General features: G+C 55.5%; 1 protein-coding gene and 1 long non-coding RNA gene across 5 annotated transcripts in view; one reads left to right on the top strand and one right to left on the bottom strand.

Moving 5' to 3' along the window:
- Positions 1-18: 18 nt before the first annotated feature.
- The window catches only part of WHRN (whirlin), an 82,061-nt gene continuing 54,138 nt past the window's right edge, over positions 19-27,941 (top strand). For all 4 annotated transcript variants that reach the window (XM_038553212.1, XM_038553211.1, XM_038553210.1 and 1 more), the window contains exons 1-2: positions 19-693; positions 21,720-21,938. In XM_038553212.1, coding sequence (XP_038409140.1) covers positions 19-693; positions 21,720-21,938 — 894 coding nt within the window. The remainder of the gene's footprint in view (positions 694-21,719; positions 21,939-27,941) is intronic.
- Positions 860-8,541, bottom strand: LOC111097889. The gene is made up of 3 exons (XR_005367188.1): positions 8,395-8,541; positions 1,686-1,882; positions 860-1,135 (listed from the first exon to the last, which is right to left on the bottom strand). It is a non-coding gene; the product is annotated as an uncharacterized LOC111097889 (long non-coding RNA).

Genomic DNA, 27,941 nt, shown 5'->3' with positions numbered 1-27,941 from the left:
CCGGGCCTCGGCGGGGCCATGAAGGCGCAGCTGGACGGCCTGTCGGGGAGCTCGTCCTCCAGCGGCTCTCCGGGCGCGGCGGCGGGCGGGGGCGCGGGCGGGGGCGCGGGCGGGGGCGCGGGCGCGGGCGCGGGCGCGGGCGCGGGGCTGCGGCTGCTGTCGGCCAACGTGCGGCAGCTGCACCGGGCGCTGACGGCGCTGCTGAGCGAGGCGGAGCGCGAGCAGTTCACGCACTGCCTCAACGCCTACCACGCGCGCCGCAACGTGTTCGACCTGGTGCGCACCCTGCGCGTGCTGCTGGACAGCCCGGGCAAGCGGCGCCTGCTGCCGCTGCTGCGCCTGGTCATCCCGCGCTCCGACCAGCTGCTCTTCGACCAGTACACGGCCGAGGGGCTCTACCTGCCCGCCGCCGCCGCCGCCGCCGCCGCCTCCTCCTCCTGCCGCCCGCCGGCCTGGGGCGGCCCCGACGGCGCGGGGCCCGGGGACGTGCGCCTGGTGAGCCTGCGGCGCGCCAGGGCCCACGAGGGCCTGGGCTTCAGCATCCGCGGGGGCGCGGAGCACGGCGTGGGCATCTACGTGTCGCTGGTGGAGCCGGGCTCCCTGGCCGAGAAGGAGGGGCTGCGGGTCGGGGACCAGATTCTGCGCGTCAACGACAAGTCCCTGGCCCGGGTGACCCACGCCGAGGCGGTCAAGGTAAGGCTGCGCCGGGGAGGGGAGGGCGGGGACGGAGGCACCGGAGCTCCCTGCCTGTGCGTGGCCGTAGGCGGTTCACCTGGTCTTTCTGGGCCACGTCCTTATTTATTTATTTATCTTTTAAAACGCTTCTTTAAGACAGGAACGTCTAGTTTTGTTTGGTTTTAGCAAATAGATGCCGGGCACTGCGGTGCCCACACGGTGATGGGGGGGGGGGAAACAGGCGTGGACCCGCTTCCGTGGGGGGTACAAAGGCTGGCAGTGTGGGGGGAGGCAGATGTTGTCAAATACTCAGACAAATGTAGCGTGAAAAGGCACAGGGATTCTCATGAGCATTTAAAGAAAAAAAGGTAAGGACCCCTTCTTGGCATGTCTCAGTGATCAGCGGTGTCTCTCCACTTGTGCTGTTTGCTCTTCTCATCCTTTGGTAGGGTTCATGCCCCTGAAAGAGAGAAAGTTTTGTTGTAGCACCCCAGCCCCGAGGAGGCCGCCCTGCTGATCCACAGTTAGATCCTAGGGCTCTAACCTGGCTCTGCTGTTTGTGTGTCCCAGGCTGTGTGTCCTGGGACCAGACACGTTTCCTCTCCAAGACCCCTGGGTCTTCCGCTTGGAAAATGGGGCAGCCAACTGGGCCCGGTGTCCCTAACCTTGTTGGAAAGGAGGCCCCTGCCCAAATGTCAGGAATAAATATTCCACCCCCTTGAGAGTAGTTGCGCTTTTTGTGTCTGTTAATTGAGAAAAATAACCCCCCGACAGCGGTCTCCTAGGGATTTAATCAAGCTGTTTAAAGTAGATTGGAGTTTGCTAATCTCACGCCTAGGGCTGTTGGCAACCAGTTGGAGTATGAGATGGGTAGAGGGTGGTGTACATGGGGACTCAAGGATCCCTTCCTTGGGGGTGTTTGCACACACACACCTACACGCCACCTTGGCCTTCACCCACCTTTGTACAGGAAGTAAAGGATTTGGGGGGAAAAAAAAACAGTGACATACTCAGCTCGTGCAGGGAAAATGCTTCCTAGGGGCTTAGGGCATCCTGTGACCCAGCTTCTCACTACCAACGCCTTTTGTCCATGCCTTGAGTCCTCCTCGGTGCAGGTGGTCAGGACACCGGCTGAGGGCCTGCTGGCTGCTGGGAAGTGGCCAGGCCGCAGAGGTCCAGGGCTACTTCCTGGGCCCCATGCGGTGACCTGTGGTCAGACAGAGGTTCTTGTGCATTTCCATGCGTCTGTCCTCTCTCTCCTCCCCCCAGTATCAATCTTTTCCCCTTATCTGACATTCCATATGTTTATAAAGAAATAGTCTGTTAGCCTTTGGCCCTAAAAGGTCTAGAGTTTCCAGATGATAAATTTATACTCGAGAGATAACTTGGTCCAAATGGTCAGTTATAAACGTGGATTCAATTTTAGTGGCAATCTTCTTTAGTGGCAAACTAACTCGTCACAAGGTGCCGGACGTTGGAAAGGCCTCAGGTAACCTGGACGTTAATAACACAGGCTCACCTGTCGGTTTGCATCCCAGCGTCAGACACACCAAGGGGCCGAAGGAGCTGCCGGGGCGGGAGCTTCAGCTCGGCCCTCCAGGGTGGGTGTTGCCCTGCATGGCGTGTCTGAGCCTCCCTGAAGGAGGGAGGCTCACCTTGCTCCCCCTAACTCTGTGACTCAGGGCGGGCCTTAGCTGCTCCAGTAAAACGCAAACTCTCCATGGCATGGTTTTTGAGCACCCAGAGGAGCAGAACTGCCTTTGGATGGGGGCAGGAGCCCTGGGAGCTGAGCAGTACCCACTTTCCCACGCCCACCGTGTCCCCGACTGTCACTTTTCCTACGGAGGGGCCGGCCAGGGCAGAAGGAGCTCCTGCCTCGGGGTGCCCTTCTTCCGGCCAGCGCCAGACACAGCCTGCCCGGAACGCACCCCTTTGCAACCTACAGAAGCAACAGGCAAAATGAATACTGCTTTGTGTCACCTTAACTGCAGGGGGACAGGAGAACAGACTTTCCGTGGGTGGAATTTAAAACGGAGGAGGCGGGACCTCATCTCTGTGGCCTCTGCGAGCACCTCCGGGTTGCAGGATGGGCAGGCAGTTTCAGGACAGCCTAGAACACCCGGCGCGGTTGACACATCTCCACAAAAGTGAGGGCATTAAGTCCCTTAACCGAGAGCCACAAGAGGCCCCGGCCTCTCTGCTGGTTACAAACGGCCCTTAACCCGGATTTCTCCACTTCCAGGCCCTCTTTATTGGCTACACTGCTGTCGGGCACCGTGTCAGGGATTTTCTGATAAAGTTACATTCCTCTCAACCAAACATCAGACTTGATTCGAGTATCACCGCTTTTTCTGTCTTTTCTGCTCCATGTGCCACATTGCATTTAGCACAAGACACGTTTTCTTTCTTCTTCGGTGTGATTTTATTTGTTAATTTACTCGTCTGTTTATTTTTGCCCCAGCCTTATGGAAGTAGAAGTGGCAAATAAAAATTGTGTATAGTTAAGGCGTACAGTGTAGTGATTTGCGATACCTGTCCCTTGTACGAGGGTTACCCTAGTCAAGCTAAATTACTCATCACCTCACACAGTTATTTTATTTCTATGGTTAAGAACACTTGGGATGTACTCTCTTAGCAAATTTCAAGCATACAATACAGAATTATTAATTATAGTCACCGGGCTGTGCATTAGATCCTCCCCAGCACTTACTCATTTTCTAACTGAGAGTCTACCCTTTGACCAACATTTTCCTGTTTCCTCCACCCCTGGCCTCCCGTAACCACTGCTCTGCTCTTTGCTTCTGTGAGTTAGGCTTATTTTGGATTCCACATGTAAGTGAGATCGTCCTGCATTTATTTTTATGTGTCTGGTTTATTTCACTTAGTGTAATGTCCAGGTTCATCCATGTTGTCACAAAGGGCAGAATTCGTTTATTTTTTTGTGGCCAAATAATATTCCACTGCGTGTGCGTGTGCGTGTGTGTCTGTGTGTGTGCGTTGTGTGTACCTTCTTTCTTCATCTGTCAGTCTACACTTCGGTTGTTTCTGTTTTGGTTCTTGAGATGTGTTTTCAATCCCAAAACCTTATTCTTCTGCAGATACAAGGAGCTTTCCCAAAGGAAAGCTTTTGTGTGTGTGTGTGTGTGTGTGTGTGTGTGTAATACAAAGAAAATTAAATTTTAGGAATCAGTGAATTCGTGAATCAGAGAGGGTCACCTCCTCCCAGGGAACAGAGGAGCTTGAACATACAAAGTTTTTCCACTTCTCTCTCTTACAAATCAGGTATCCGTTGTTGCACAGAGCGGTTCAGCGAGGATTCTGATCCTCTCTCCAGGGGGCTCCCATCCCTCTCTTGAAGGCTATTTGCTAAATCAACAGTGACAGGTCCAGATAAGGCAAGCCATTTACTATTTGCAATTATGTTGAAATGTTTGATTTTTGAAAAATCTATCTTGAATGAACAAGAGCCAATCTAATAATAATAATAATAATAATAATAATAATAAAGTAGACCTCTCAAAGCTTTTCAGCTAAAAAGGCTTGGTAAGTTAGCCAAGGAGCCCACAGACCAGGGATGCTGCACTGGGCCTCTGCCACACACTTGCTGTGTAACCTTGGGCCAGTCACCGACCCTCTCATGCCCAAGGCTGGATGGGCCAGTGGCTGCCCAGGGTCCCTTCTGGGCTCTGAGAAATCTGTGGTTTGATCCGTATGTGCTATGCAGAAGGCATCTAGAATATTTAATCTGGTGTTTTCTTGTTCTTTTGGAACCGATTTCCTTTAAGGCAGAGTTAGGAACGCTGGCTAAGGACTGGGCGATGAGGATCTTGGCGCGGTTGTGTAGCCTCCCACTAAATCAGGAGATTGACGGGTTGCACCCTGTTATGATGAGAGCGTGACTGCCCTCCCTGGGCCCGAGAACACCAACCCTAGAGCCGTTCCGGAGTCCGCGAGAAGACGAGCATAGGATGGAGGCGGGCCCGGCGCTGCCCCGGGAGCCCTCAAAATCCCATTCACTTACCCGCTGGCCCCACGAGTCCCTAATTCTGCGGGTAACGGGATGCGGGGTAGCGGGGTGCTGCTGGGATGTGTGTGTGGATGTGTGTGCTTCATCTCGATGAAAATGAAATGGCTTCATTACAATCTCGGCACCCCCCCCCCCCGGGGGCATCCGAGGGGCATGTTAGACTTTGAAACGTTCCAGAAGTTAAAAACAGTGGCCCTTTCATTTAATCAGAGTTATCACACCCTCCCTCCCTCTGCATGATGACCCGCAAAGAACCTGTCCGTATTAATATAAGTCATTGCATTTAGCCCGGCACATTCTAAATGACACATTTGTCATTTTCCTGTTGTACATGGTTAGCTGAAGCCATTATAGATTATTACCACTTGCAACTTTGTATCTGAAATGCAGCTTCTCCCACTGGTGTTATTAGTGTATTCCAATTTGGAAGCCACGGGTAATGTGTTCACGGGTACGCAGAGACTTTCCTCTGGCCCTGTCCTCTTTCCTGGGTCCTGGGGGCCTTGCCAGCAGTGACATGCTGAAAGCTCACTATTAATAAGCTCTTCGCTGAATAGATGTTTGCTTGCTGGATCCAGAGCGTGATGCAGTACATTGAGAGGGTCCATTTCTTTAATTTAATCTTATTTATTTATGTGGCCCAAGCTGATACTCAGGGTTTTAGACAATTACAGTGCCCGGGTAGGACACAATCCTTTTTCAACTGGTTATTTCCTCTCCAAATAAAAAGCAGCATTTTGTCGGCTGGAAGAGAATGCCCTTAGTTTTGTTCTGTTTTTTTGTTTTGTTTTGTTTTTTAGGAATTGATATTATTATCGTAGAAGATTCCTGCCTCTTGACTTTAAGCTGGACACGAAAGAGATAGAGAATTACCCCAGTGTTAGCTGCTTGTTTTTCTGTCACTTTTCTCTTGCCACAAACCTGGCGTTGTTTATTACCTGCCAGAGATTCATCATTTGGATGGAGCTGCAAAGATAAGTATGATCCTTTAACCCCCGACTAATTGGATTTTGTGTGTGTTGTTGCCTTCCACCTCCGCCACACGGCACACAGCCTGTACACACCTGTCACGCGCACGCAGCCCCTCACAGGCCTGTCTGCTTATGCGCCCAGCACCATGTGCATCAGCTCCAGAGTCATAATCCACCCCCCACCCTGCCCTGCAGAGGGCTTTGCACTGAAGCAGGCATCCGTGGGGAGATTAGGCTCCAACTGGCTTTCCAGCAAGGATCTTTCATAGCCTGGAAGGGCAGCGTTTGGTCTCCACTGCTCAGGGATCCCAAACTAGTGCCCAGCAAGGACCGGAGAATTTGATTAGAAGGAATGACATTTAACGGCTGGAGGTGGTTGGAGGTTGAAATACCAATCTTTCAAAACCGACTCTTTTTCTTCCTTTTTAAATTTTTCTTTTTATTTTTTTATTAAACCCCCAAGCAAGAATCTGATGTTAACATGCAGCTCACACAGACTTGTAATTGTGCCGCAGGGTGGGGGCTGCTTTTTAAAGATTCCCGTGCTGCAGACATGTCATTTTACTTTTACAGCAGGGCAGGTGGCAAAGGGTGCAGAGAACAGGAGTCAGACCATTTGTTTCCTGTGCTCTCCTGGCGTCAGCTGCGGGAGGCAGCACCATGGGGCCAGTGCACTTGTGTCTGAACTTTGCTTTACTGGAACGCTACTGGGAAGAGAGGAGGCTGGCGTCAGAGGCTGGCGTCAGTGAGTGAGTGCCTCCCGTGTGCCCGGTGCTTTCTCCTTCCAGGGGAGGCAGGGAGGCCAGGAAGGTCATGGTCCAGGAGGAGACATTTGACTAGCTCGGCGTCACCATTGGGATTAGGAACCAAGTGGGACCCTTCTCCCCTACCTTCCTGCCTGGGACCCAGCACCGGCTGTTATGCAGCCAGTGTTCTGGAAGACGCCGCCGCCAGGCCCCCTGCTGGAAGGCAAGCAGATGTCATACTTTGTGCCTGACATTCAGGAGCCTTTTAGGAACCATCCAAAGGCTTCATTTTATTAAGTGGGGAGTCTGATGCCATGCATCAAGGGAAGGTGGCATGTGTTAGCCCAGCTTGTCCACGTGGGAACCTTTCATCCGTACGAGCTCTGAGCAGCATCCGGCACACAGGCTGGTGGCTGGTCCTCGGAATTCAGAGTACCAGTGCCCCTGCCCTCGGTTAGCCATGGGGGTGGGGTACGGACCCACCCGTGGCCGCAGGTCACCAAGGGGTTTAAGTGCTGTAACATGCACATGCCTCCACATCACCACCACCCTCTCTCCAAAACAGGCCCCCGCTCCATCCCCTTATCCTGCTGTAATTACCTTCAGCGCGCTTGTCATTGCTAGAAGGACATTTCACCGCGTTTGTTTGTCCTGTGCCTTCCCCAACTACAAATAAGCTCCACGCAAACCAAGATTTGGCCTGCCTTGCTCTGCTCCCTCACGTGGCCCGGCACCTCCACAGTACCTGGCACACAGTAGGCGCTTTAATAAACATTCGCCGAAGGCATGGAATGAGCTTGCATCCAATGCGGTGCTGGCGAGTTCAGGATTCCTCGGTTCCCGGGTGTGATGTCTGAAGAAAGGCCACGTGTTGCAAGGCAGGCAGCGGGTGCTGGGGGAGAAGATCGAGGAGCACTATCGGCTCTGATGTGTGCGTTACCGTGAAGCTGACTGTGTGGCTGTGAGCAGATCACATGACATCTCTGGATTCCTCAGTCTTTGGAGCTGTGAACTAGGCATAGCCATTTCCCACTTGCCCTCCTGGGATGGGTATGGAATCGTATGACTTCATAGGTACAAAGACTGGTAAATAGGAAACTCTATACACTACTTTAGCAAGAGGCCTTTAAAACAAAACAAAACAAAACAAAACACAACGTGTTCTGTGCCTGGGAAAAGAGCTTTTCCCATCCTCCGCGGCCCAGTCCACCCTCCAAGACCTCTTCGGTTAGTTCATTTGTTGCTTTGCTCTTAATTTTAAAACCACATTCCCAGAAGTGGGTTATTTCTGCAGCCTGTGTCTGTGATTCCAAAATAGAATCATTTACGCATTCTGAAGCAATCAATGAACCAATTTTGGGTGAGATATATCTTCTGGTGTTTTGTTAAAAAAAAGAAAAAAAAAAGAGACAAAACCCAGCACTGTTCAGGTTTCAAGAAACCCCTGCACTTCAGGTAAAGGCCACGTTCCTGCTCACCATGCGTACGTTTAAAAGCTGCATTATCCTCTATCGGGAAAGCACAAGTGAATTTATTTTTTTCTGCTTTTCCAGTCCCCAACCTCTTTACCTCCTTCCCCTTTGAGAATTTGTGTTCCTTCTGCTAAATTGGCTGTGGTTTTGCTTCAGCTGGCAGCTGGTTTCTTATTTTTCCTCTCTACCTGAATTTTCGTAATATCAGCATCCTCTCAACTTTGAACGCAGAGCAGATATTTCAGCCTCCCCTAAACAAGTCCCAGGATGTCTTCCTCACCAGATTCTAAAGCTGCGGGTTACAGGGAAGAACATAGTCAAGTGACATCTAAAAGGGTGTTTCCAGATACTCTGGAAGTGGTGCGTCAGAAATGTAGCTTGCCCGAGGATGAACAAGCTCCCTAGGGAAGTCTTAGTGACACTGAGGTTTGGGGCTCACCACCTTCCTTTGGTTTCTGCCCCCACCCCCAACATTTATCCACAGACCAGAGAGGTGGACCCACCCTGTCCGCATCCTTAGCTGTTCTGGAGCGTGATTCTAGACGTGCAAGGTCAGCTGATATATTGGACAATCCAGGGAAGAGAGGTCTGTACCCAAGAGGTTAGAGATGGGTTCATCTGACTGTGTTACTTGGCTGTGACCTTGAGCAGCTCCCTTGGCCTCTCTGTGACACAGACCCCCCCCCCCCCTTGAACTTGGCTCCTAGCCCTCACAAACAGGTTATTGATGCTGTCACACATCAAAAGTTTGAGAGATAGGGGACCGCGGAGGTCCCACTGCAGGCATTGTAATGAAAAATGTTATTGACTGCATCCTCTTGGCTTTGAAAATCTTCTGTTGTGCCTGCTTAGTCTAAAAAAAGAAAAAAGTGCCTTTGGAAGAAAAGAGTGGGGCTCAGGGCCCTCTTGATGCATTGTAGCTGCTTGAATTGCAGAGTCATTTACTAAATGTGGTCAATATTCCCACACAGACAGGGTTTCTTTAAAAATGTAATTGCTCCTATTTGGATTTTGGCATCTGCATCTTTGTTTTACAGCGGTCATAAAGTCCAGGGATTGGATGGAATTGTATGTCCCGACCTCCCTTAGAAATGTGGGGCGGCAGGGCAGGTGCACGGCTCAGAGGCCAGTGTGTGACCGCGTGGCGCCCAGATCAGCTGCCTCCCCGTCCTTGTTCCCCAGCATCCTTCCCTGCTGGGCTCCCCAGGGGCCTTGATGAGAAGGGAGAGAAGGTGGCTGCTTTTCCAGAACCCATTAAAGCAATTAATGCAGGTTGAACGTGGTGAATTTCGACAATATGGCATCTGTACTTAAAAAAAAAAGACAAGCCAAAACCTGGAATGTATTCGAACCACATCTGCAGTGGTGTGTGGGGCTTCATTAGGAGGTTTCTGATTAAGAAAGGAGAAGAAAGTGGTCCAGGTTTCAGGAATTACCCTCCCACACAGGTGGGGAAGTGAGGAAGTCTGGGGAGGGGCTTTCCTTCTGCCATTTCCATCATGTGGGGGCCCATGGGGGGGTGGGAGGTGGTGTCCTGCAGCATGTCTGAGCCTGGCATGACCATCATCCTTGCTCCATCTCTCCTACCACCTCCTGTCTCTCCTCAGGGGGCCCCAAGCCGATCCCAGGTGTTCCCAGACCTTCTGAAACCCTCTCCTCCCTCCACGAGTTCTTCAGGTCCTGGGGGTTTAAGTCAGGATGTTCAGGTTCCCCACAAATCCCTTCCTCTCTCCTGTGTTGTCTCTGAACAGGGTCTGGGCCTCCCTTTGGCATCTTCATTTACTTCTTTTTCCATTTCCAGCTCATCCCCAGTATTAGGAATAGCATTTATTTGCTGCGGAAGTCCTGGCTTCTTCCTGACCCCTTTCAGGGCACCTCATCCTCTTGCCCACAAATCGTGGACATCTCCTAAGTTCCTGGCCTTGACCCGCTCTCCTCTCTACGGGCTCCCTGTTGGGGATTGCACCCGGGGGTGTCGGGCCCTCCAGGCCTGATCTGTCCCCAGCTCATCCCAGACCACACTCCCCCGTTCCCTGCCCTTGGACCCTTGGAGGCCGGAGTGCAGCGGCCTCCTGGCTGGCTGGCTGTCTCCCGGCTTGCTCATCTACCCACACATCCATTCAGCATCCTGGAGGCAGGGCACACTTTCTAGATGTGTGTGGAGCTGCGAAGCCCCCTCCTGAACCTGGTGTTCCGGCTCCCTGTTGCCTGCAGACAGTCCTCTTTGGCTGTCCCGAGTGCAGTCCACACGTGACCAGACAGGCAGCGCGCCCTCCCCTGAAAGCCGGCTTTGTCTCTGGGCACCTGTGGACACCGTGGCCCTGTGAGGCCGGCCCCAGTGGTTCGTCCCGCCCACCCTCAGCTGCCCCACCTGCGGGAACCCCTGTCTTCTCTCTGCTGCCCTGTTAGCATAGGGACCTGCCTCACTCGTTGGACACAGATGATGCATCTCCTAGTTTTCCTTGAATGGCTCTGCGGCCCATAATAATTTTTATATTGAGGGCTTACGATAATCCAGATGACATTCTCTGTACTTTCCAATGTATTAACTCACTTGGCCCTCGCCACAGCCCAACAGGTTCAAAGTAGGCACCACTTTGATTCCTTCCTTGTACAGGAAATTGCCCAAAGCTTGTCACTTGCCTATCGTCAACAGAGGTGGACGGGGCAGAGCCAGGAATTAAAGCCAGCTTTTGTTGACGTGAGGGGACGTGGCGGTCACTCCGACGCCAGGGCAAAGCGGCCTCCCATCTGGATGCTCAAGCCCAGGCTCTGGAGCCGGGTGGTCTGGGTTCAGAGCCTGGCTCTGCCCCTTTGTACCTGTGGGGCCTTGAACAAACTCCTTAACCTCTCTGCTTCTGAAATTCCGCTTCGACAAAGTTGTAATGGGAGCAATAGTCCAAGGACAGGCAAGTCTCTAAGTGCCCTATGCAGTCTCCTTACCCGTAGAGCGCGGACACGAGTGACCCTACAGGCGGCTTGTGAAGGCACCGGAGGCATCTGTGCCTTTGAACACTTCACGATTGCCCGCTCTGGCCACACCACCGTGTTGGGGTCTTTTCCTGCCGGGGGGACTCTTCTGGTATAATGTGCATAGCACGTGAGATGCTCCCGAGCTTCTGGTACCGAGCGCACGAGTCCGTGCGGTGTCCGAAGCGTGTGCTCACTGCCCCCTTCTGCCGGGTGTGCAGCCGAGCACCGCGCTGGCCCAGCCACGTTAGGGTAACTGTACACTTCTTCTCTGAATGTTTTTTTTTTTTTTCTTGTTAAAAACGGTGTTGCAGCCACTGATTAGAAACCCCACGAGTAACCAGACAGCCCGGGCCACAGCCTCGCGGCCCCTTCCCGGGCGAGCTCTGTGCATCTTACTGACTAGACTTCAGGTACAGACGCGGCCCTGGGCACGTTTTGCCTTTTTCTCCCCCACCGTCTCCCTCTTATCTCTCTTGCCATACCCTGACCTTTGTCACGATTTTATTTTGTGCCTCCTCTGTGGAAATTCCCTAATTAGATTATCTGTGACCTCAGCTCACCCCGCACTGGGATAAACCCGTGTAACTTAGGACACCCTCCCGTTGATTGGCAGAGGCTCCGAATCCGTCTGTGCGGCCTGCCACGCGTGGGCGAGGCGTGAACGCGGTGTCCCGGGCCTCCTGTGGAAGGTCGTGGTCGTCAGCCCACTGTGGGCTGGACAAAGGAAGGGCCGTCGTGTTTGGTTCACGGGAGACCCGAGGAGTAGAGGAGTCCGCCCCGGGCACTGACGATGAGATATGTGCGCGCCGTTGAGTTAATGACCCAAGAGCTATGGGTTCAATGTAGAGAACTTGGAAACCCCAGGAAAACATAAAAGGAAAAAAAAAAAAAAACCCTCCAAATCATCGATAATCTGCTCCGCCCAGAAATAATCACTGTTGACAGCCTAATGGCCATCTCTGCAGTCTCCCATGTGACTACGTGCGTAGATTTGTATTGAGGATTTTCTACAAAACTGCCATTCTGAACGCAGTTTTTGAGTCTGACTCTTTTTCTGCCCTAGAACGTGTTTCTAGAACAGGTGTCAAAGCAAAGAGGTGCGTGATTGATTCCATTTCCTCTTGTTGGACAGTTTGGTTTTTTTGAACATTATCCGTATTGCTGCCGTGGACAGTGTGTCCTGGCACATTCATCTGTAAGCTCCGTCTCTAAAAATGCCTTGGGCTGTGTTTCTAGAGGTGGCATTGGTTCTGGGCATAGGCAGATTTTTAAGGCTTTGGTAACTGTTGCCAGATTGTTCTTGGGGGAAGAGTTTGTTATTTTACAGCCCCCTCCACCAATGTTAGCAGAGAATGAGATGCTTTCATTTTCCCCCCAGCCTTGCCAACACTGGATATTATATTTGTTTCCCATTTTTGCTGATCTGATAGGCAAAAAGAAAGTGTTTTGTTTTAATTTGCATCATTTAAAACAGTGAAGTTGAACTCCTTTGCATGTTTATTGTTCGAAAAGCTGTGCATACGTACACTTAGTACGTAATAAATAGCGTGTGGCACAATGTTGCATACATATTATATTTATTATATAATATATACGTTTATTTTATATTTCTATTTATTTAATATTTATTATATTATTATATACTATATATACGTTTATTTATCTTTGGTGTGTAACTTACTGATGTCCGATGCCTGTTTAATCCAAGAGTGTTACATTTCCAGGTCCTCAGACCTATCAGTCTTTTCCTGTAAGAGCTGGTGGTTGGGAGTCGCTGTTAGGTGGTTGCTTCCTCCACCTGGAATTCAGATTCTTCCGGCCGAGGGTGAGTTAAATTGGAGGCACAGAAAGTGATGAGGGACAGGAATGTTAAGTGCCCTTGAGGAGAATACACCTATCCATGTATCTACTCTTAGGCCAAGAGAATGTTGATATATAATCAGATTTTTCTGATGGATGGATATGCTATGGACATTGGTTCTAGATCACAACTACATTGGAAACCCATCAAGGCTCATCCTTTTTTGACTCCTAGAATCTTGTTAGTTCTTCCCCCACCCCAAAAAAGGGAAAAGAATAAAGAGACCAAATTTAAAAGAACATTTGTAAAGCAATTTACTTAAATTATAAGAGACTAAAAGCCAGGCTTAGTGGATAATTGAAGAATTGCATTAAAAAGGAATCAATATCTTTCTGGAATCTGGAATCAGTCCTCAGCTTCTGAGCTGTTTTGCAAGGAGAATGGCCCCTGTGTCACCTGCTCGCAAATTTCCCATAGCGTTACCCGCAAGGACAACATTTTCTTTCTCTCTCTGGTCCTTCAGGCTTTCCCTCTTCACACAGGTTTTACTCACTGAGAGACATTTAGGAGCAAAGATCCTGGAGATCAGAGGCTTTAAAATCTCAGGTCCCTGTTCCAGCCTCTGGGATCTTGGTGTTCCTAGCACGGGAGCAAACGCTTCCTTCTTCGCACAGCCTTTGGAGAAGGTCAAACTCATAAAGAAAGGACAGTGGAAGCAATGAAGAGTTGGATTTTTTTGAAATCTACTTTGTAAGGTTCCAATTAAAGGCAAATAGAAACATTTTTTTTTTTTAAAGACTCAAAAGGGGAAAAGAAGATGTTGATTACTCTCCACCCTCCTAACTAGCTGTCATTCTCTGCCCTGGCCCCTGGCCTTTATTTTCTGTGCATTCACATTCCTTGCTGGTTGGATCAACCTGCTTCCACTTACTTTTGCTTCATGCCTGTGTTGAGCTGCATCTCAGGGAAGGGTCTTGGATGGGCCCCTGCAGCTGCTCTGCCCTCCAAAGTGATTTCCCCCGGGATGTGGCCACAGGGCCCGAGCTGGTGAGCCATGTGGCGGCAAGCTTTGTCCCAGATCCTGGTCTCTTAACGGGCACGCAGCTGTCAGGGACACCAAAATGAAGCCACTGTCCTTCCAGGTAACATGAGTTCGCAGCATACCCCCGCTCGCTTACGTCAACGTTCCAGCAGAATATAAACTAACGCTTTTCAGACTTTTATTTAAGGGGATGTTTTTAGATGACATGATTCTTAGGCCAAAGTCAGCAGCAGCAGCAGCAGCAAAGTAGTCCTATGGAGTGGAAGGAGGGAGTAGGATGAGGAAGCAGAGTTACTGCCCAGGCGTCTGTAAAACATATCTCTGCCTCCAGCAACACGTATGAGGCATCTGATGCTGGGGATGTGCTTGCACATTCATTCCTTCCCTCAGCCGTTGTTTTCCTGAGCTCCTCTTATAGGATTGGTGTGGTTTAACATCCTCTTTGAACTCTACATATCCTATTTACTTACTTGTTAATATGTTTGTAATGAGTATTTCTTCGTACTTTAGAAGTAATTGAGCGACTTCACCTAGAAAGTACAGAAAACCAGAAACCATATTGGAAAGTGTGTGTGTGTGTGTGTATTGCCTTTAAGAGGAATGATATTTCATATTCAAGTGGAATTGTGAGCTCCCTAGCAACCAAGGCAAAAAGGGAAATGCATGCATTGTTTACATTCCACTAGAGAATCCATTGGTATTTCAGATGAAATTCTTCATTGGCAGCCAGTTTTAAAAGAAAGGCAGTTCATTTCGGGAGGAAGGCAATTTCAACTGCTTTTCTTTTTTTTTTTTATTTTTTTTTTATTTTTTTTTTTTATTTATGATAGTCACAGAGAGAGAGAGAGAGGCGCAGAGACACAGGCAGAGGGAGAAGCAGGCTCCATGCACCGGGAGCCCGATGTGGGATTCGATCCTGGGTCTCCAGGATCGCGCCCTGGGCCAAAGGCAGGCACCAAACCGCTCCGCCACCCAGGGATCCCCTCAACTGCTTTTCTTCATTGTTTCTCATTTTCTGTGGAATCACCCACAATCTCCAGTCTTTCGTATTTATTAACACATCTGTGACCAAAACAGAAGAATTCCCTGACTCCTCTAGCGACTGAGAAGGATATAAATTAAATAGCCACTGTATACACATGTTGAGATACGTACTTTCAGGGATAGGGAGCAGCACCTGCAAATAACTCACAGCATTTGCTACTGTAAGAAGGGCCGGTGGCAGCGACAGGAGATGGGGCTGGGCCCGCAGCAGGCCGCTCAGGCCTGAGACACACTGCGAGGAGTTTGCATTTTAAATCAGAAGCAACGGGAGAGTTTACGGAAGGAACAGGGTCCACTGCATTTTTTTTCCCATTAGTGAGCCTTTTTATTGTTGTGTGTGTTGTTGGTTTTTTTTAATTGAAGGACCTTACTGGTCCTGTTTCCATGAGTGCCAAGACCAGGGGTAAAGGGGAGGGGAACCAGGTGGCGCAAGGAATGTCCTGGCTGCCCAGCAGAGACTGATTTTAGAGGCTGGGAAGCTCTTGCAGTTAGTGGTCCCTGTAAGAGGTAATTAATGCAGATAAAAATGGGATGCAGAGGAAGGTGCTCTGAAGACAGGGCTAATTAGGGCTTTACTTTCTCATGATATTAAAACACGCCCCTGGGGCGCAGAGTCCACACCATTCATTTCTGTCCTCCCTCCAAGTGGGGCTGAACGGGGAGGGTCCCTCTAGCCCATGTGGCTGTACCTAGCGCCAGCCCAGGGTTCCAGAGTTCGGGGGCCTCTCTCCCTTGCTTATAGCCTGTAAGCCCCACGGCCCCTCTTCAGACCCTCTCCAGGACAGAGGGCTGGCCTTGGGTATCGGAACCGTCTTGCACTGCTGGTGAAAGAAGCGTGAGTTGGAAAGTCCAACCAGCCCTGCCCCCTTGTCCTCTTTATGACCTTGCATAGGTCACACCACCACCTGGAGCGCCTCTCCTCATCTGTGCAAGGGGAACAATAAAGTGTGTGGTCATCCCCGTAATTTCGCTCTTCCCAGTAACACCAGCCACCGTGTTGGGCTCCCGCCATGCACCCTACCGAGTGCAGGACGCTCTGTGTGCAGCATCCCGTCGAAAGCGGAGGCAGCTTGTCTAAAGTCTCAAAGCCAGGAAGAGCAGAACTTTGTTTGGGAATGGCCTCCCTAGAGACTATACCTCTCACTGAAAACTCTGTGGGGTGGGGGGAAAGCCTCCCCCTAAGATACCTTTTTATTTCGGTGCTCTGCAATCCTCTAGTTTCCAGATGCGGTTGGAAAATAGAGCCACGGTTTGCCCGTAAGCAGGAGATTTCTCGAGCGTGTGGAAGAGCGTAAAGGAGGCGAGGCCCCTGCACCAGAGTGAGCTCTGCTTTGGGAAAAGGCATGGGAAAAGGCCCGTCTGGCCCCATCCACAGCCCTGGAGGGGGATGCACAGGGGTCGGCTGGGATGTCACAGTGCTGCCCCCTGCAGGTGCCTGTAGGAGCTAGAGCAGGGAGGGACGCGGGCGCATATGAGAAAAGATGCATTGCTGGGGCCTCGGGAACTCCACTCATCCCCCAACTAGAGGATTAGACACGCGTGTGCTTCCAGATGCACGAAGAGGTGTGTCACCGTCGCTCTGTTTGCGGTGGGAAAGCCCAAGAAACCATCTAAGCGTCCAGCAACGGAGGAGTGGGCATTGAGCCGTGGTGCTCCGCTGGCAGGGAGCGTGCCCTAGGGCACAAAGAACGAGCCTGGCTCATGTCAGGGAACCGGGGAGCGAAGATCCTCAACACACGTCCTTTTAGCTGGAAAAACCACGGTGGCGAACATGTTAAGTGTGAGTCCATTTATGTAAAGATCAGCAACGGTACTTTTGCACATGTCCGTCCACCTGTTGAGAAGGAGGACAGAACGTTTGGGGAGGATGCGCAGCGGTCATCACGGATGGTGCGTTGGGGCCGCCACCCTGCTTCCCTAGAATAATCAGACCTCAGCCTTTTGCAGCTCTGACCTGTGTTCCAGGCATCAAACACTTCATGCATTTACACTGATTTAATCCATGGGATCCCCAGGTGGCTCAGTGGTTGAGCATCTGCCTTTGGCCCAGGGCGTGACCCCGGGGTTCTGGGATCGAGTCCCACATCGGGCTCCCTGCATGGAGCCTGCTTCTCCCTCTGCCTGTGTCTTGCCCGCCCCCCCCCCCCCCGGGTCTCTCATGAATAAATAAAATCTTTAAAAAAAAATCTAATTTAACCCTCACCAGCACCCTGTGATAGGATACCACCCCTATAGGGTCTTATGCCTGCAAAACTGGGCCACACCCCAGTGACTTGCACCAGGTTGCCGTTGGCAGGTGGCAGAGCTGGGTCGGGACTCTCTGCGGCCTGTCTCCACTCTCTTGCTTCTCTTGCCAAGTTCTGTGTGAGCCCGAGGTGTGTGTGCGCACACGAGTGTGGAGAGGCATGGGGCGGTGACCCGAGGCTGCCTGGGCCCTAGTCAGCTGCACTGATCTTTCTGCGGCCTCATTTAAAAGATTCCCTGGGGCTGCCTGGCATTCAGAAAGCTCAATAAATATCTGGTTGGCAACGGTTCTAAAGAAAACAGAGCATGCCGTGTGCCTCAAGGAACATAGCTTGTAGTCCCAGAGACAGGGTGTAGGAAGGTGAGGCGGAGACCGTCGTTTACATGGCAACAAACCGTGCTGGGTGTCCTCGGAGGAGAGTCGGTCACGATCCAGGAGGCCCTCCTGGAGGTGGTGGGAATGGGCTGAATGCCAGAGGCGGGGCAGATGTGAGGGAGTATATGGATTAAAGGAAGGATGTTTCTGCAGATGAGGAAAGTTGTAAGAGGGTCGCCGCCTGGGTGGCTCAGCAGTTGAGCATCTGCCTTTGGCTGGGGTCGTGACCCCGAGGGTCCTGGGATCGAGTCCTGTATCAGGCTCCCCAAAGGGAGCCTGTTTCTCCCTCTGCCTGTGTCTCTGCCTCTCTCTGTGTCTCTCATGAATAAATAAATAAAATCTTTTTTTAAAAATTTAAAAATAAAATTAAAAAAAGGAAAGTTGTAAGAGGCTAGAACTGCCTCTGTATTTGTGTCCACGTAGATTAGGACTTTAGAGAATTCTAGGGCTTGGATTTGGGAGAAGAAGCTGGTAGACTGAGGAAGGAAATTCATATTTAGCACCTACTATGTGCCAGGTGCTTTATACTATATATAGGAAGTCTATGTTATGTGTATTTTTTAAGTTTTATTTGTTTAAGTAACCTCTACACCCAATGCGGGGCTCGAACTCACAACCCCGAGATCCACGGTTGCACGCTCCTCTGATGGAGCCAGCTGGGCCCCCCTACGTTATCTTAATAATGCTTGACAACAGTTGCATTTTTTTAAAGAGATTTTATTTATTTATTCATGAGAGACACCGACACAGAAGCAGAGACACAGGCAGAGGAGAAGCAGGCTCCCTGCAGGGAACCCAATGCGGGACTCGATCCCTGGACCTCGGGGTCACACCCTGAGCCGAAGGGAGGCGCTCAACCTCTGACCCCCCCAGGCACCCCAATAGTTGCATTTGAAGTACAGACACAGGCACAGAGAGGTTAGGCCATTTGCCGAGTCACACAGCAAGCCGACAGCCGGGTCAGGTTGAGGCCCAGTGACTCGGAACCCAGGGGCCCAGCTGGGCAAGGTGGGGTCGGGGACAGCGCACGCGTGTCATCCTTTCCTCTTTTCCTGATCACTAACCTGGACCTGGGTCTCGGACCGGCCCCTCTTCCTGAGGTTGAGCATCTCTGTGCCTGAGAAAACCTCACCCCTGAGGTCTGCGTCCCGAGCCCCTGGTGGCTGAGTCACCAGGATGTCCTTCCTTGAGACTTCGCCGGAGCGCGTCCTGTGCCCGTGCCCCCGGGGATCGCAGTCCGTTGTCCTGTGACCTCGTGGCCCACGTCACTCGTGCGCGTCGGTTGCGTGCCCTTGGACACGGGGGCATGTGTGCCTGTGCCGCGTGATCCCACAGCGCCCCGTCCGCTCCGCGGGGGCTGCCCCCATCCGTTCCTCCGTCCGCTGCTGAGCGGAGCCACACGGCCCGGTCTGCGACCTGGGGGCTTGGAGAGTCAGCTCTGGGGAGCCGAGTGAGGCCGACTTGCCTCCCGAGAGCATTAACCCAAGTAGCAAGCTATTAAGTTTGGAGACACACACACATCCTTCGCGTTTCCACAATCAGAACGCGCTGCCTCCACAGTCCTCGGCCGATGGCTGGAGCCTGAGCCCCGATGAGCTCCGCGGAACGCAGCAGGCCCTGGGCCCGGCTTCCTGGCGCACGCACGATGGAGCAGGCGCAGGGAGCTTAGCCTCTGTGGGCGCCCCGCGTGTAGTGGCCTCGCCCTTAGATCTCACGCTGTTGTTTTGGCGACGGGCACGGTGCCACGGGGGCTCCCCTGCCCGAGGAGAGAGCGGACTGTAATCCTCTTACAGGAGAGGAGCAGGTGCACAGAGAGGGCCGGCGATGAGCAGCGGGTTCAGGAGATGCGCTGGCCGTGCAGGCGGCTTTGCCAGGACAGAGGCATGGCTCACGGTCACCAGCTTGCACGGGCTGAGCACCCACGTGGCTTTCAGGTGGGTGCTGGGGGTCGCCCCCCACCCGCAGGCAGCCGGCTGCCAGGAGCAGAGCCGTGGGAAGGATGCCTGCCTGCCCGGCCCTGGGGGCCCTGGGGACGTCCCCGCGGCCGTGACAACGCCGACCTCAGCTGCTCCGTCCGCCCTCCTGGTCTCTCACGCCCTCTTGGTCCCTTCCAGGTGACAGGGAGCCTCGGAGCCCCCAGGTGAGCCCCAGGACTCCGCCAGCACGGTGTTGAGTCCTCACTCCCCAGGGCTGCCGGGGCCGTGTGTGCTCCGTAGGCCAAGGGCCCTGATCCCCCTGTGGCCCCGGCTCAGGACCCTCGGGACCGTCGGCTGCAGCCTTTCCTTCTAGCCGGATCCGCTCGCCAGGCCGGGGTGGGACCCCAGCGATTAGTGACCTCACGCTGCTCATTGCCAGGGTGGCGGAACCGGGCCCGGCCAGGGGAGGACACGGCGGGGACGCGCTGGGCCTGTCTCCCGGGCAGAGCTCCTAGTGTCCTCTGCCGCCTGAGCCGCTCGCTGTGGAGACAGAAGCTGCTGGGGGTTCTGAGAAATGAGGGCATCTCAGGTCTGCCCCCCGCTTGGGCCTGAGCCTGCTGGAGAGCTGGGGGGGGGTGCTCCGGGGCGGAGCCCGCCTCACCCGGGCCTTTAGGGGGTCGCCTGTCGGCTCAGAGCCTCTCTGGAAGACCAGCAAGTGACTGTTGGTGAAAATGGAGACAAAAAGGCAGAAAGAAGACGGAGACCAGGAACTCAGACTGTCTCTGCCAACATGTGTCCCCCGCGTGACACACACACGAGCGTGTTTTAGCTGGAAGGGGCCGTGGGCGCAGCCGTCGGCGCGGCCTCCGAGGGCCCTGCACCCAGCCCACCTTCCGAGAGCCTGCTCTGGCGCGGCAACGGCTGTTTCGGGAATCTTGTGTTTGTTCAGTTTTGCCAGAACAATAAAGGAGGCAGGAGCGGATGAGGATAATATTCTTGGTCTCCAGGACCCACTGGAAGCCCACATTTACCCAAAACACCAGCGTTGGAGGTTCTGGAAGGGTCTCAGCCTGAGTGGCTGTCAGATTTTCTTCCTTTCTTTTTCTTTTTTTTAAAGATTTTATTTATTTATTCATGAGAGACACACAGAGAGAGGCAGAGACACAGGCAGAGGGAGAAGCAGGCTCCATGCAGGGAGCCCGATGCGGGACTCAATCCAGGACCCTGGGGTCACGGCCTGAGCCCAAGGCAGACGCTCCACCCCTGAGCCCCCCAGGTGTCCCGAGTGGTCGTCAGATTTTCTAGTCCCACAGTCTTGAGCTGGGGAAACTGAGGCGCACGGGGCAGTGGCTTGCCTGGGGCTGGCCTCCCGTGTCCTCGACTGTGCTTTGCATCCTCGTTGCCTCTCTGTCCCTCCCGATCACGGGCTCCCAGGGACCCCTTCTGAGAACTGCTGGAGGCGGGCACACATGGGAGACGTGGTGACCGCCCAGGCCCTCCCCGGGCCGGCTCTGCGTGGTGTTCTCGTCAAAGGCACCAGCCTCCTCTCCGTTCTCAAGGTTGCTGCTCTGCCTGTTCAGGTTCTGGGAGGGCTCACAGGTCCAGCGTGTCATCGAACCTGGGACAAAGATCTGTGACAGCGAGGGGCGCCTGGGAGGCTCCGTCGGTTAAGCATCTGCCTTCGCCTCGGGTCCTGATCTCAGGGTCCTGGGATCCCGCCCCCAGTCAGGCGTCCGCTTCTCCCTCTGCCTCTGCTGCTCCTCCTGGCTCGTGTTCTCTCTGCCTCTCTCAAATAAATAAAGGCTTAAAAAAAAAAAAAAAAGATTTACGCCAGTGAAATGATACACAGTGAAGTGAGCGCAGGGAACGGGTGCAGGGGGCAACGTGTGTGGGAAACCAGGCACAGGCTTCGGAGTCTCCCTCCGCTGTAGGCGCAGCAAGGATGAGCTGTGGTCTCTACTAGGGATGCTCGTCAGAGTCAGCGCCAGGGTATTTGTGGGGGTCTGGTCACGTAGGGCCCCTCGGCCTGGACCCCGCATTCCAGGCCCCGACGTAGTCTATATGGGTAACGGAGACACGGGGAGCCGCCCTTCCCGGCCAGGTCCCCCGGGGCCAGCCAAGCAGGCCTCCCAAAGGCGTGTAGTGGGAACTCTTGGTGCCTGGCTGCGCGAGGCAGGGGGCCCGTACACGTGGACCACTTCAAGATCGGGGCGGAACGGGTGTCCCTGTTTCCAGAGGACAAAAATGGAGCGCTGGGGAAGAAAGACAAAGGTTGGGGGCACTCAGGGGCTGGCCTCCTGCTCCAGGGGGGCGGTGGGGGTTGGCGGAGAGTCTGGGGAGACGTGAGCTCTGGGAACAGGGAGGGTCGACCCTCGATGCCCCCTTCCTCCTAACCCGTGTGTCCCTCCCTCCCTCTCTCTCTCTCTCTCTAGGCTCTGAAGGGCTCTAAGAAGCTGCTGTTGTCCGTGTACTCGGCAGGGCGCATCCCTGGGGGCTACGTCACCAACCACATCTACACCTGGGTGGACCCCCAGGGCCGCAGCATCTCCCCGCCCTCAGGCCTGCCCCAGACCCACGGCAGCACCCTGAGGCAGCGCGAGGGTGACTCCAGGAGCACCCTGCACCTCCTGCAAGGCGGGGACGAGAAGAAGGTGAGCTGCCCGGCCTCGGCGAGGGGTGGATGTTGGGGTGGGGGGGGACAGGCTCATCCCCCCGAGGGCCTGTTCTCCTTGCCTGACCCAGAACAGGGAAGCTTCTTGGAGGCTGGACAAAGGGGCCTGGTTCTTTCGGGGCTCTGTCCTCTCAGGAACCTACAGGAAGGGTTTCCTCCTCTTTTCGACCCATGCGATGTATTTTCTGATACGAGCTACGAGCCTGCAACCAGCGCCCAAAGGCCGTGGCTTGACTCAGACCAGTTGCGTCTCCCTGACGCAGGAACGGGACGGTCTGGGCCTGAGCGGACCACTGCTCCACGTGGGTCTGCTCCACGTCTTATTCTGGGGCCCACATGCACTCCCATCATCATCCCCCGGGCTGTTGCCCCTTCTGATGGTGGAAGCTGCATCCTGCCGGCTCCCCGTTCTAGCCCCTGGGGTGGAAAAGGGAGGAGAGACAGCTCAGAGCCCCCCTGCCCTGTAAATTCAACATGATTTAGCTTCCTGGGCATGTGGCCACCTGCAGCTCTGGGACTCAGGGCTCCACTGGGAACCTCCTGCCCCTGTGCATCTTGGGTTGGGGGGAACAGGACCTGGTACTGCTCACCTCGTAGCCGGCGAGGGCAGTCCCAGAACTGAAGGTGAGGAGCTCGGTGCGCCTCCTGGAGGAAAGGGATTTCCAGCGTGTGGGCTCTCTGCCCCTTTGCAGGGCTGGCGCTTTGATCCACAGAACCAACGCCACTGGAGGGGGAGGCTGCAAGGGGAGGCTGGAGCGGGTGGCCGGAGAGTGTGGCTGGAGCAGGTGGCGGCTGGCATGTTGCCTCTCGAGCACCATGGGTTGTTGTGACCCGAAGAAGGGGCACAGGGCTGTTGAAGCCCTCCTCCCCTCATACTGCAACTGTTTACATAAAATTTTTTTTAAAAAGACCAGAAAAGGAAGTAATTCCACACCCCCCCACGCCCCAATTTTTAAACTTTGCTCTGGTGCTGTTTGCTTTGCCAGCCACGGTTGCTGCGGAGACCAGGAGTGTACCTCCTGCACGCGGCTCTCTCGTAGAGACAGAGAGAGAGAGAAGCAGAGGGAGAAGCAGGCTCCGGGCAGGGAGCCTGACCTGGGACTCGATCCCGGGTCTCTAGGGTCATGCCCCGGGCTGAAGGCAGCGCTAGACCGCTGAGTCACCCGGGTTGCCCCTTTTTCATTTTTTAAAGACTTAATTTATTCATGAGAGACCCAGAGAGGGGCAGAGACACAGGCAGAGGGAGAAGCGGGCTCCCTGCGGGGACCCCGATGCGGGACTCATCCAGGGTCCCCAGGATCACTCCCTGAGCCGAAGGCAGATGCTCAACCGCTGAGCCACTGGGGCGCCCCCGAGGCTCGGTGTTCTTCTCGCAGATGTCGCCGTGCGGGCGGTGGCTCCCGCGCTGGGCAGCAAGCAGAGGGGTAGCCAGTGGGCAGGTCCCCCCTCTGGAGCTGCCTGGTGGCCAGCGCGGGCTGGGGCAGAGGAGGCTGGGCCCCCTCCCCGCCCGGCAATCTCGAGCCAGCCAGCCGGGAGCCTGCGGCCTGGAGTCATTTTCAAGGTCAGCCTCCCGGGGCTGGGCCTCCCCTGCGTGGGCTGTGGGCCGTGGCGCGGCTGGGGGCTGGGCTCTGTGCTGCCGGCATCCGAGTGAATCCGCCTGGCCGCCCAGCGGGGTGGCTGTCCTCCTCCCCATTTCAAGGCGCAGGAATCCCACAGGGAACACGATGGCACCTAGGACTGGTTCCACAGGTCGCCCCGTACTTAGCACCTGCGGAGCACTTGACGCGGCGATGGGAGGGAGGCACAGAGAAGTACGAGAGAGATGAGGCCCTGCTGTGGGGAAGCTCCCGGTGAGGTTGGAGGTCACAGGACGAGTGAGACAATAATCCAGAGAGGAGTGTGAATGAGCAAGGCAAGGCCATCGAGGTGGTGAGGAGCCACGGAAGGATGTAAACTCTGGGGAGAGGTGGAGCGTGATGGACAGGGAGGCCCTGACTTGTGAGCTGAGACCTGGAGGGGAAGGAAGGGGCTGCCGTGCACTCAGAGGACTGAAAACCCCAGGCGGCAAGGACAGCACGTGCAAAGGCCCTGAGGTGGGAACCGGTGCACGTCCTCAAGGCTCAACCAGAAGGGCCCTACCTCTGGAATGGAGGGGGTGAGAGGGCTGGGAGCAGATAAGGTGCCCCCCCCCGGTGTCTTAGAATAACTTACATAGGAACGCGGAAGGCAGATACTTAGAGAACTGTGCTCCAGGGAGGACCCAGAGACCTCAGGAGGCAGGAAACACCCCGGACCACACCAGAGCCGCCTTCACAGATGTCACAGCTCCAGACAAGCTTCTGGCCTCCCTTCTGTTCCTCTTCTCGCCCACGCAGCCCGGAAACCCCCGTTTCCTGTTGTGCGGAGCAGGGGGGCCCGCACTTCTGTTCCTGGGGCCCTGGAGCCCAGCGGGTCCTGCGTCTCTCCTCCCGGTGTCCTGGGCTTGTCCGACGTTACAGACCACGGCAACCAGGCGCCCAGACTGCCTGCGCCAGCCTTCACCTCCTCCTCCCAGGGAGCCTGCCCAGGGCGGCAGGGATGAAAAAATCCCACCATGGGTGGGACCCTGACCTGCCCGTCGGGGAAGCCGGCTCTCGGGCTGCGGCATCGCACGGTCCTCCCTCCTGAGGCGTGAGAGCCGCCCCGTGAGGCTGAAGCGGGGAGCAGGAGGCACGGACGACTTGTAAGTCCGCAGGGATCAGAGCCGTCCGCGCTCCGGTGACACCACGTCCTCCGAGGCCCAGAGGGGCGGCGTGCAGCGGGGCTTTCCTGCCCCGGGGTTCCCGTTCTCGAATACCCCGCAGCCTCTCCAGCGGGAACAAACCGAGACACGTCAGTTGGGGGGGCTTAACCAGGGCAGCATCCGTGCAACAGGGCCGTGAGGACAAGCGGATCCAAATCCCGGCTCTGCCGTGGCCGGCCGTGTGACCTTGGCCGAGTGGCGTAAGGGCTGTGAGCCCGGCGTCCCCGTAAAGTGGAGACCGGGTAGGGGCTCCTCCGCCTGCCACCGGGTGAGTGCCGGGGCCGTGGGGCCCTGGCACCCTCGTGGAGTGCGGGCCGGTGCGGCACAGCGCAGGCGCCCAGCGCGTGCTACGGGAGTGACCGGGTGGCCGTGGACTTCGCCCGCCAGCAGCCCGGTGCGCTCCAAGCGAAGGCCTGTGCGGCCAGACCTCCCCACCGTTGTCACGAGGGGACAGAGGAGGCTGTGGCCATCTGTGGCCCAAGTTGGCATCTTCATGGCGGCCTGAACAGCCGTGTGGCCCTGGCGGCTGGTGCCCAGCCCGTCACCCTCCAGGGAGGACGAGCACCTGTTTGGGCTTTGTCACTTGTCCTTCACCCACGGGAGGTGACGCCCACCCGAGGTCAGCAGGTCTCCGGGCCTCACCCTTCACGGTTCTTTCCCAGTTTGATGGGGCGAAGCCCATCGGGACCTCCCCACTTGAAGACATCGAGAAGTGGCTTAGAGGGGGCACTTGGGCGGCTCAGCGGTTGGGCGTCTGCCTTCAGCTCAGGGCGTGATCCCCGGGGTCCAGGGATCGAGTCCCGCATCGGGCTCCCTGCAGGGGACTCCACTCTGCCTTGACCATCCCGAGGCTCGTCCGGGCTGTGGCACGTGCCAGGGCTTCTTTCCCATCCAGGCCGTCGGACGGCCCCCCTGCGCTCACCAGGCTCGCATCCTCACCCCAAGGGCAGGTTGCAGGTAACACGGCTCGCTGCCGGCCTGCAAGGACGTGCCTGAGACCCGCTCTCAGGCCTCCTGGGCGCCGTTGCTGGAGTCTGGGGTGATACTAATTGTATTTCTGATGCTCCGAGGACCTCCTGACAGGTTCCCATGGTGGCTGCCCCATTTACGTGCCCACCGACGGGGCGTGACGGTTCCACTTGCTCCGTCCACTTCCTTGTCAGCACTTGGTATTTTCAGGGGCGTGTTTGTGTGTGGTAGTAGCCGTCCTGGGGGGGACGAGGATGAGGTTTTTCCCTGAGCAGTATTCACGTGGGACCGTGTGCCGTGGCGTAGCGATGACGGGGCCGGCATCACGCAGCTGGGAGAGCGTGCAGTCCCGGGGCAAGGCCCCGTCCGTCTGTCTCCAAGCCCTCTGTCCTTCTTAGCCCGAATCTGAGCTGGTCTGTGTCCCCCCTAAAGCTTCTTGGCCTGAATCTGAGCCAGTCTGTGTCCCCCCAAAAGCTTGGCCCGAATCTGAGCCCATCTGTGTCCCCCCTAATGCATCTCGGCCCGAATCTGAGCCGGTTCGTGTCCCCCCAAAAGCATCTCAGCCCAAATCTGAGCCGGTCTGTGTCCCCCTGAAGCTTCTCGGCCCGAATCTGAGCCGGTTCGTGTACCCCCAGAAGCATCTCAGCCCAAATCTGAGCCGGTCTGTGTCCCCCCTAATGCATCTCGGCCCGAATCTGAGCCAGTCAGTGTCCCCCTAAAGCTTCTCGGCCCGGCCCAGGCCCCCCACTAGCCAGTCTTGCCCTGGCCCCCCTTCCCCACCATTCTTGGCCACACAGCACCCTGCAGGACCCCTGGGGGCCATGCCACATCCAGGTTCTGAGCTTTTGCACACCTTCCTCCTCCCCCCGCCCCAAATACTTGTCATCGCTCCCCCTTCCCCTGGCTGACCCCTAGGCCTTCATGGCTCGGAGGTCACACTTCTGGAACACCCTGCCTGAGGTCAGGCTCCACAGGATGGACTCCGAGATGAGGATTTCCCCTAGGAGCTCTTTGGGGGGGTGCCTGTGGCTGACACAATGAAGACCCGAGCCACCTGCTGCCTCTTCCCCGGGGCCCGGGAGGACGTCCCCTTCCATGGCCTAAGACAGTTGGCGGCTGTGGGAAGTTGAGGCTCTTGAGATGGGGAGAGTCTGCTGTATTCTCTGGGTGGCCCCGTGCCGTGACGGGGTCCTGGGAAGGAGGAGGCAGGGGGGCAGAGTCAGACAAAGGGGGGCGTGCTGCCCTGGGCACGGAGGAGCTCCCCGCTGGCCTGAGGATGGAGGACGGGGCCACGAGCCCAAGAAGGCAGGTGGTCCCTGAAAGCCATAAGAGGCCAGGAAACGGGTCCCCTCCCCATTCCCCCCCCCCCCCCCCCCCGGGAGCCTCTGGACAGAAGGCGGCCCCGTGGACGCAGGGCCTCCCAGGTAACGAATCCGTGCTGGCTACGCCGCGGAGCGTGTGGTCGAGCCTCACAGCAGCCGGGCGGCCCCTCGACGGCACACAGCAAGGACTGCTGTCCCTGGGACCCTGGAAAGCTCGTCTCCCCCCTGCCCTGCACCTGCTCGCTCACTCCTGCTCACACTCCCATCTCAGAGATGCCGCCTTCTCCAGGAAGCCCTCCCGCCACCCCGCTCACCCCGCCCCCGGTCAGGACCTTGCACCTTTTGTGCCTCGTCGTGGCCTTGATCCAGCACTTACGCTCTGAAGCTCTGCTTGCTGGTCTCTGTGCTCTTCTGCTGAGACCCTCGGAAGCAGGACTGTTTCCGGGGGGTCGCTTGGCCCCCCCCAGCACTGGGTCTGCACTCAGCAGGCGCTCCTGCTGTTTGTAGACGGGAGGGCAGCTGAGGCAAGGCTGCCGTGGGCCGCTGGGAGAGCAGGAGACCCCCCCAGGGGACAGGGGACCCTTGGGCACCAGAGTGGACTTGGCGTTGATCCTAAGGAGGATGGGGGGGCTGAAGGAGCCTGGACCAGAGCAGGCTCTCCCTGGCTGAAGCGGGTGGTGAAGGGCAGCTGGGGTGCCTGCGCCCCCACGGTGTGAAGCACATGGGAAAACCTGAGGTGTCGCGTCACTCTGGGGGGGTCTCTGGAGGTCACCTCCCTCATTGCCTTTCTTTTAGGATGGGACAGGGGCTTCCCCAAGGTCACACAGCAGTTCAGAGGCAGAGCCAGGGCAGGGGACCCGGAATGTTCCAGGCCTCAATGGGAGTGCCTTTCGGGGTTTGCCAAGGACTC

The sequence above is a fragment of the Canis lupus genome, chromosome 11 (genome assembly GCF_011100685.1).
Source record: "Canis lupus familiaris isolate Mischka breed German Shepherd chromosome 11, alternate assembly UU_Cfam_GSD_1.0, whole genome shotgun sequence".
Lineage (NCBI taxonomy): Eukaryota > Metazoa > Chordata > Mammalia > Carnivora > Canidae > Canis > Canis lupus.
Note: the sequence above shows the minus strand (reverse complement) of the source record. Positions and strands in the feature narration are given on the sequence as shown.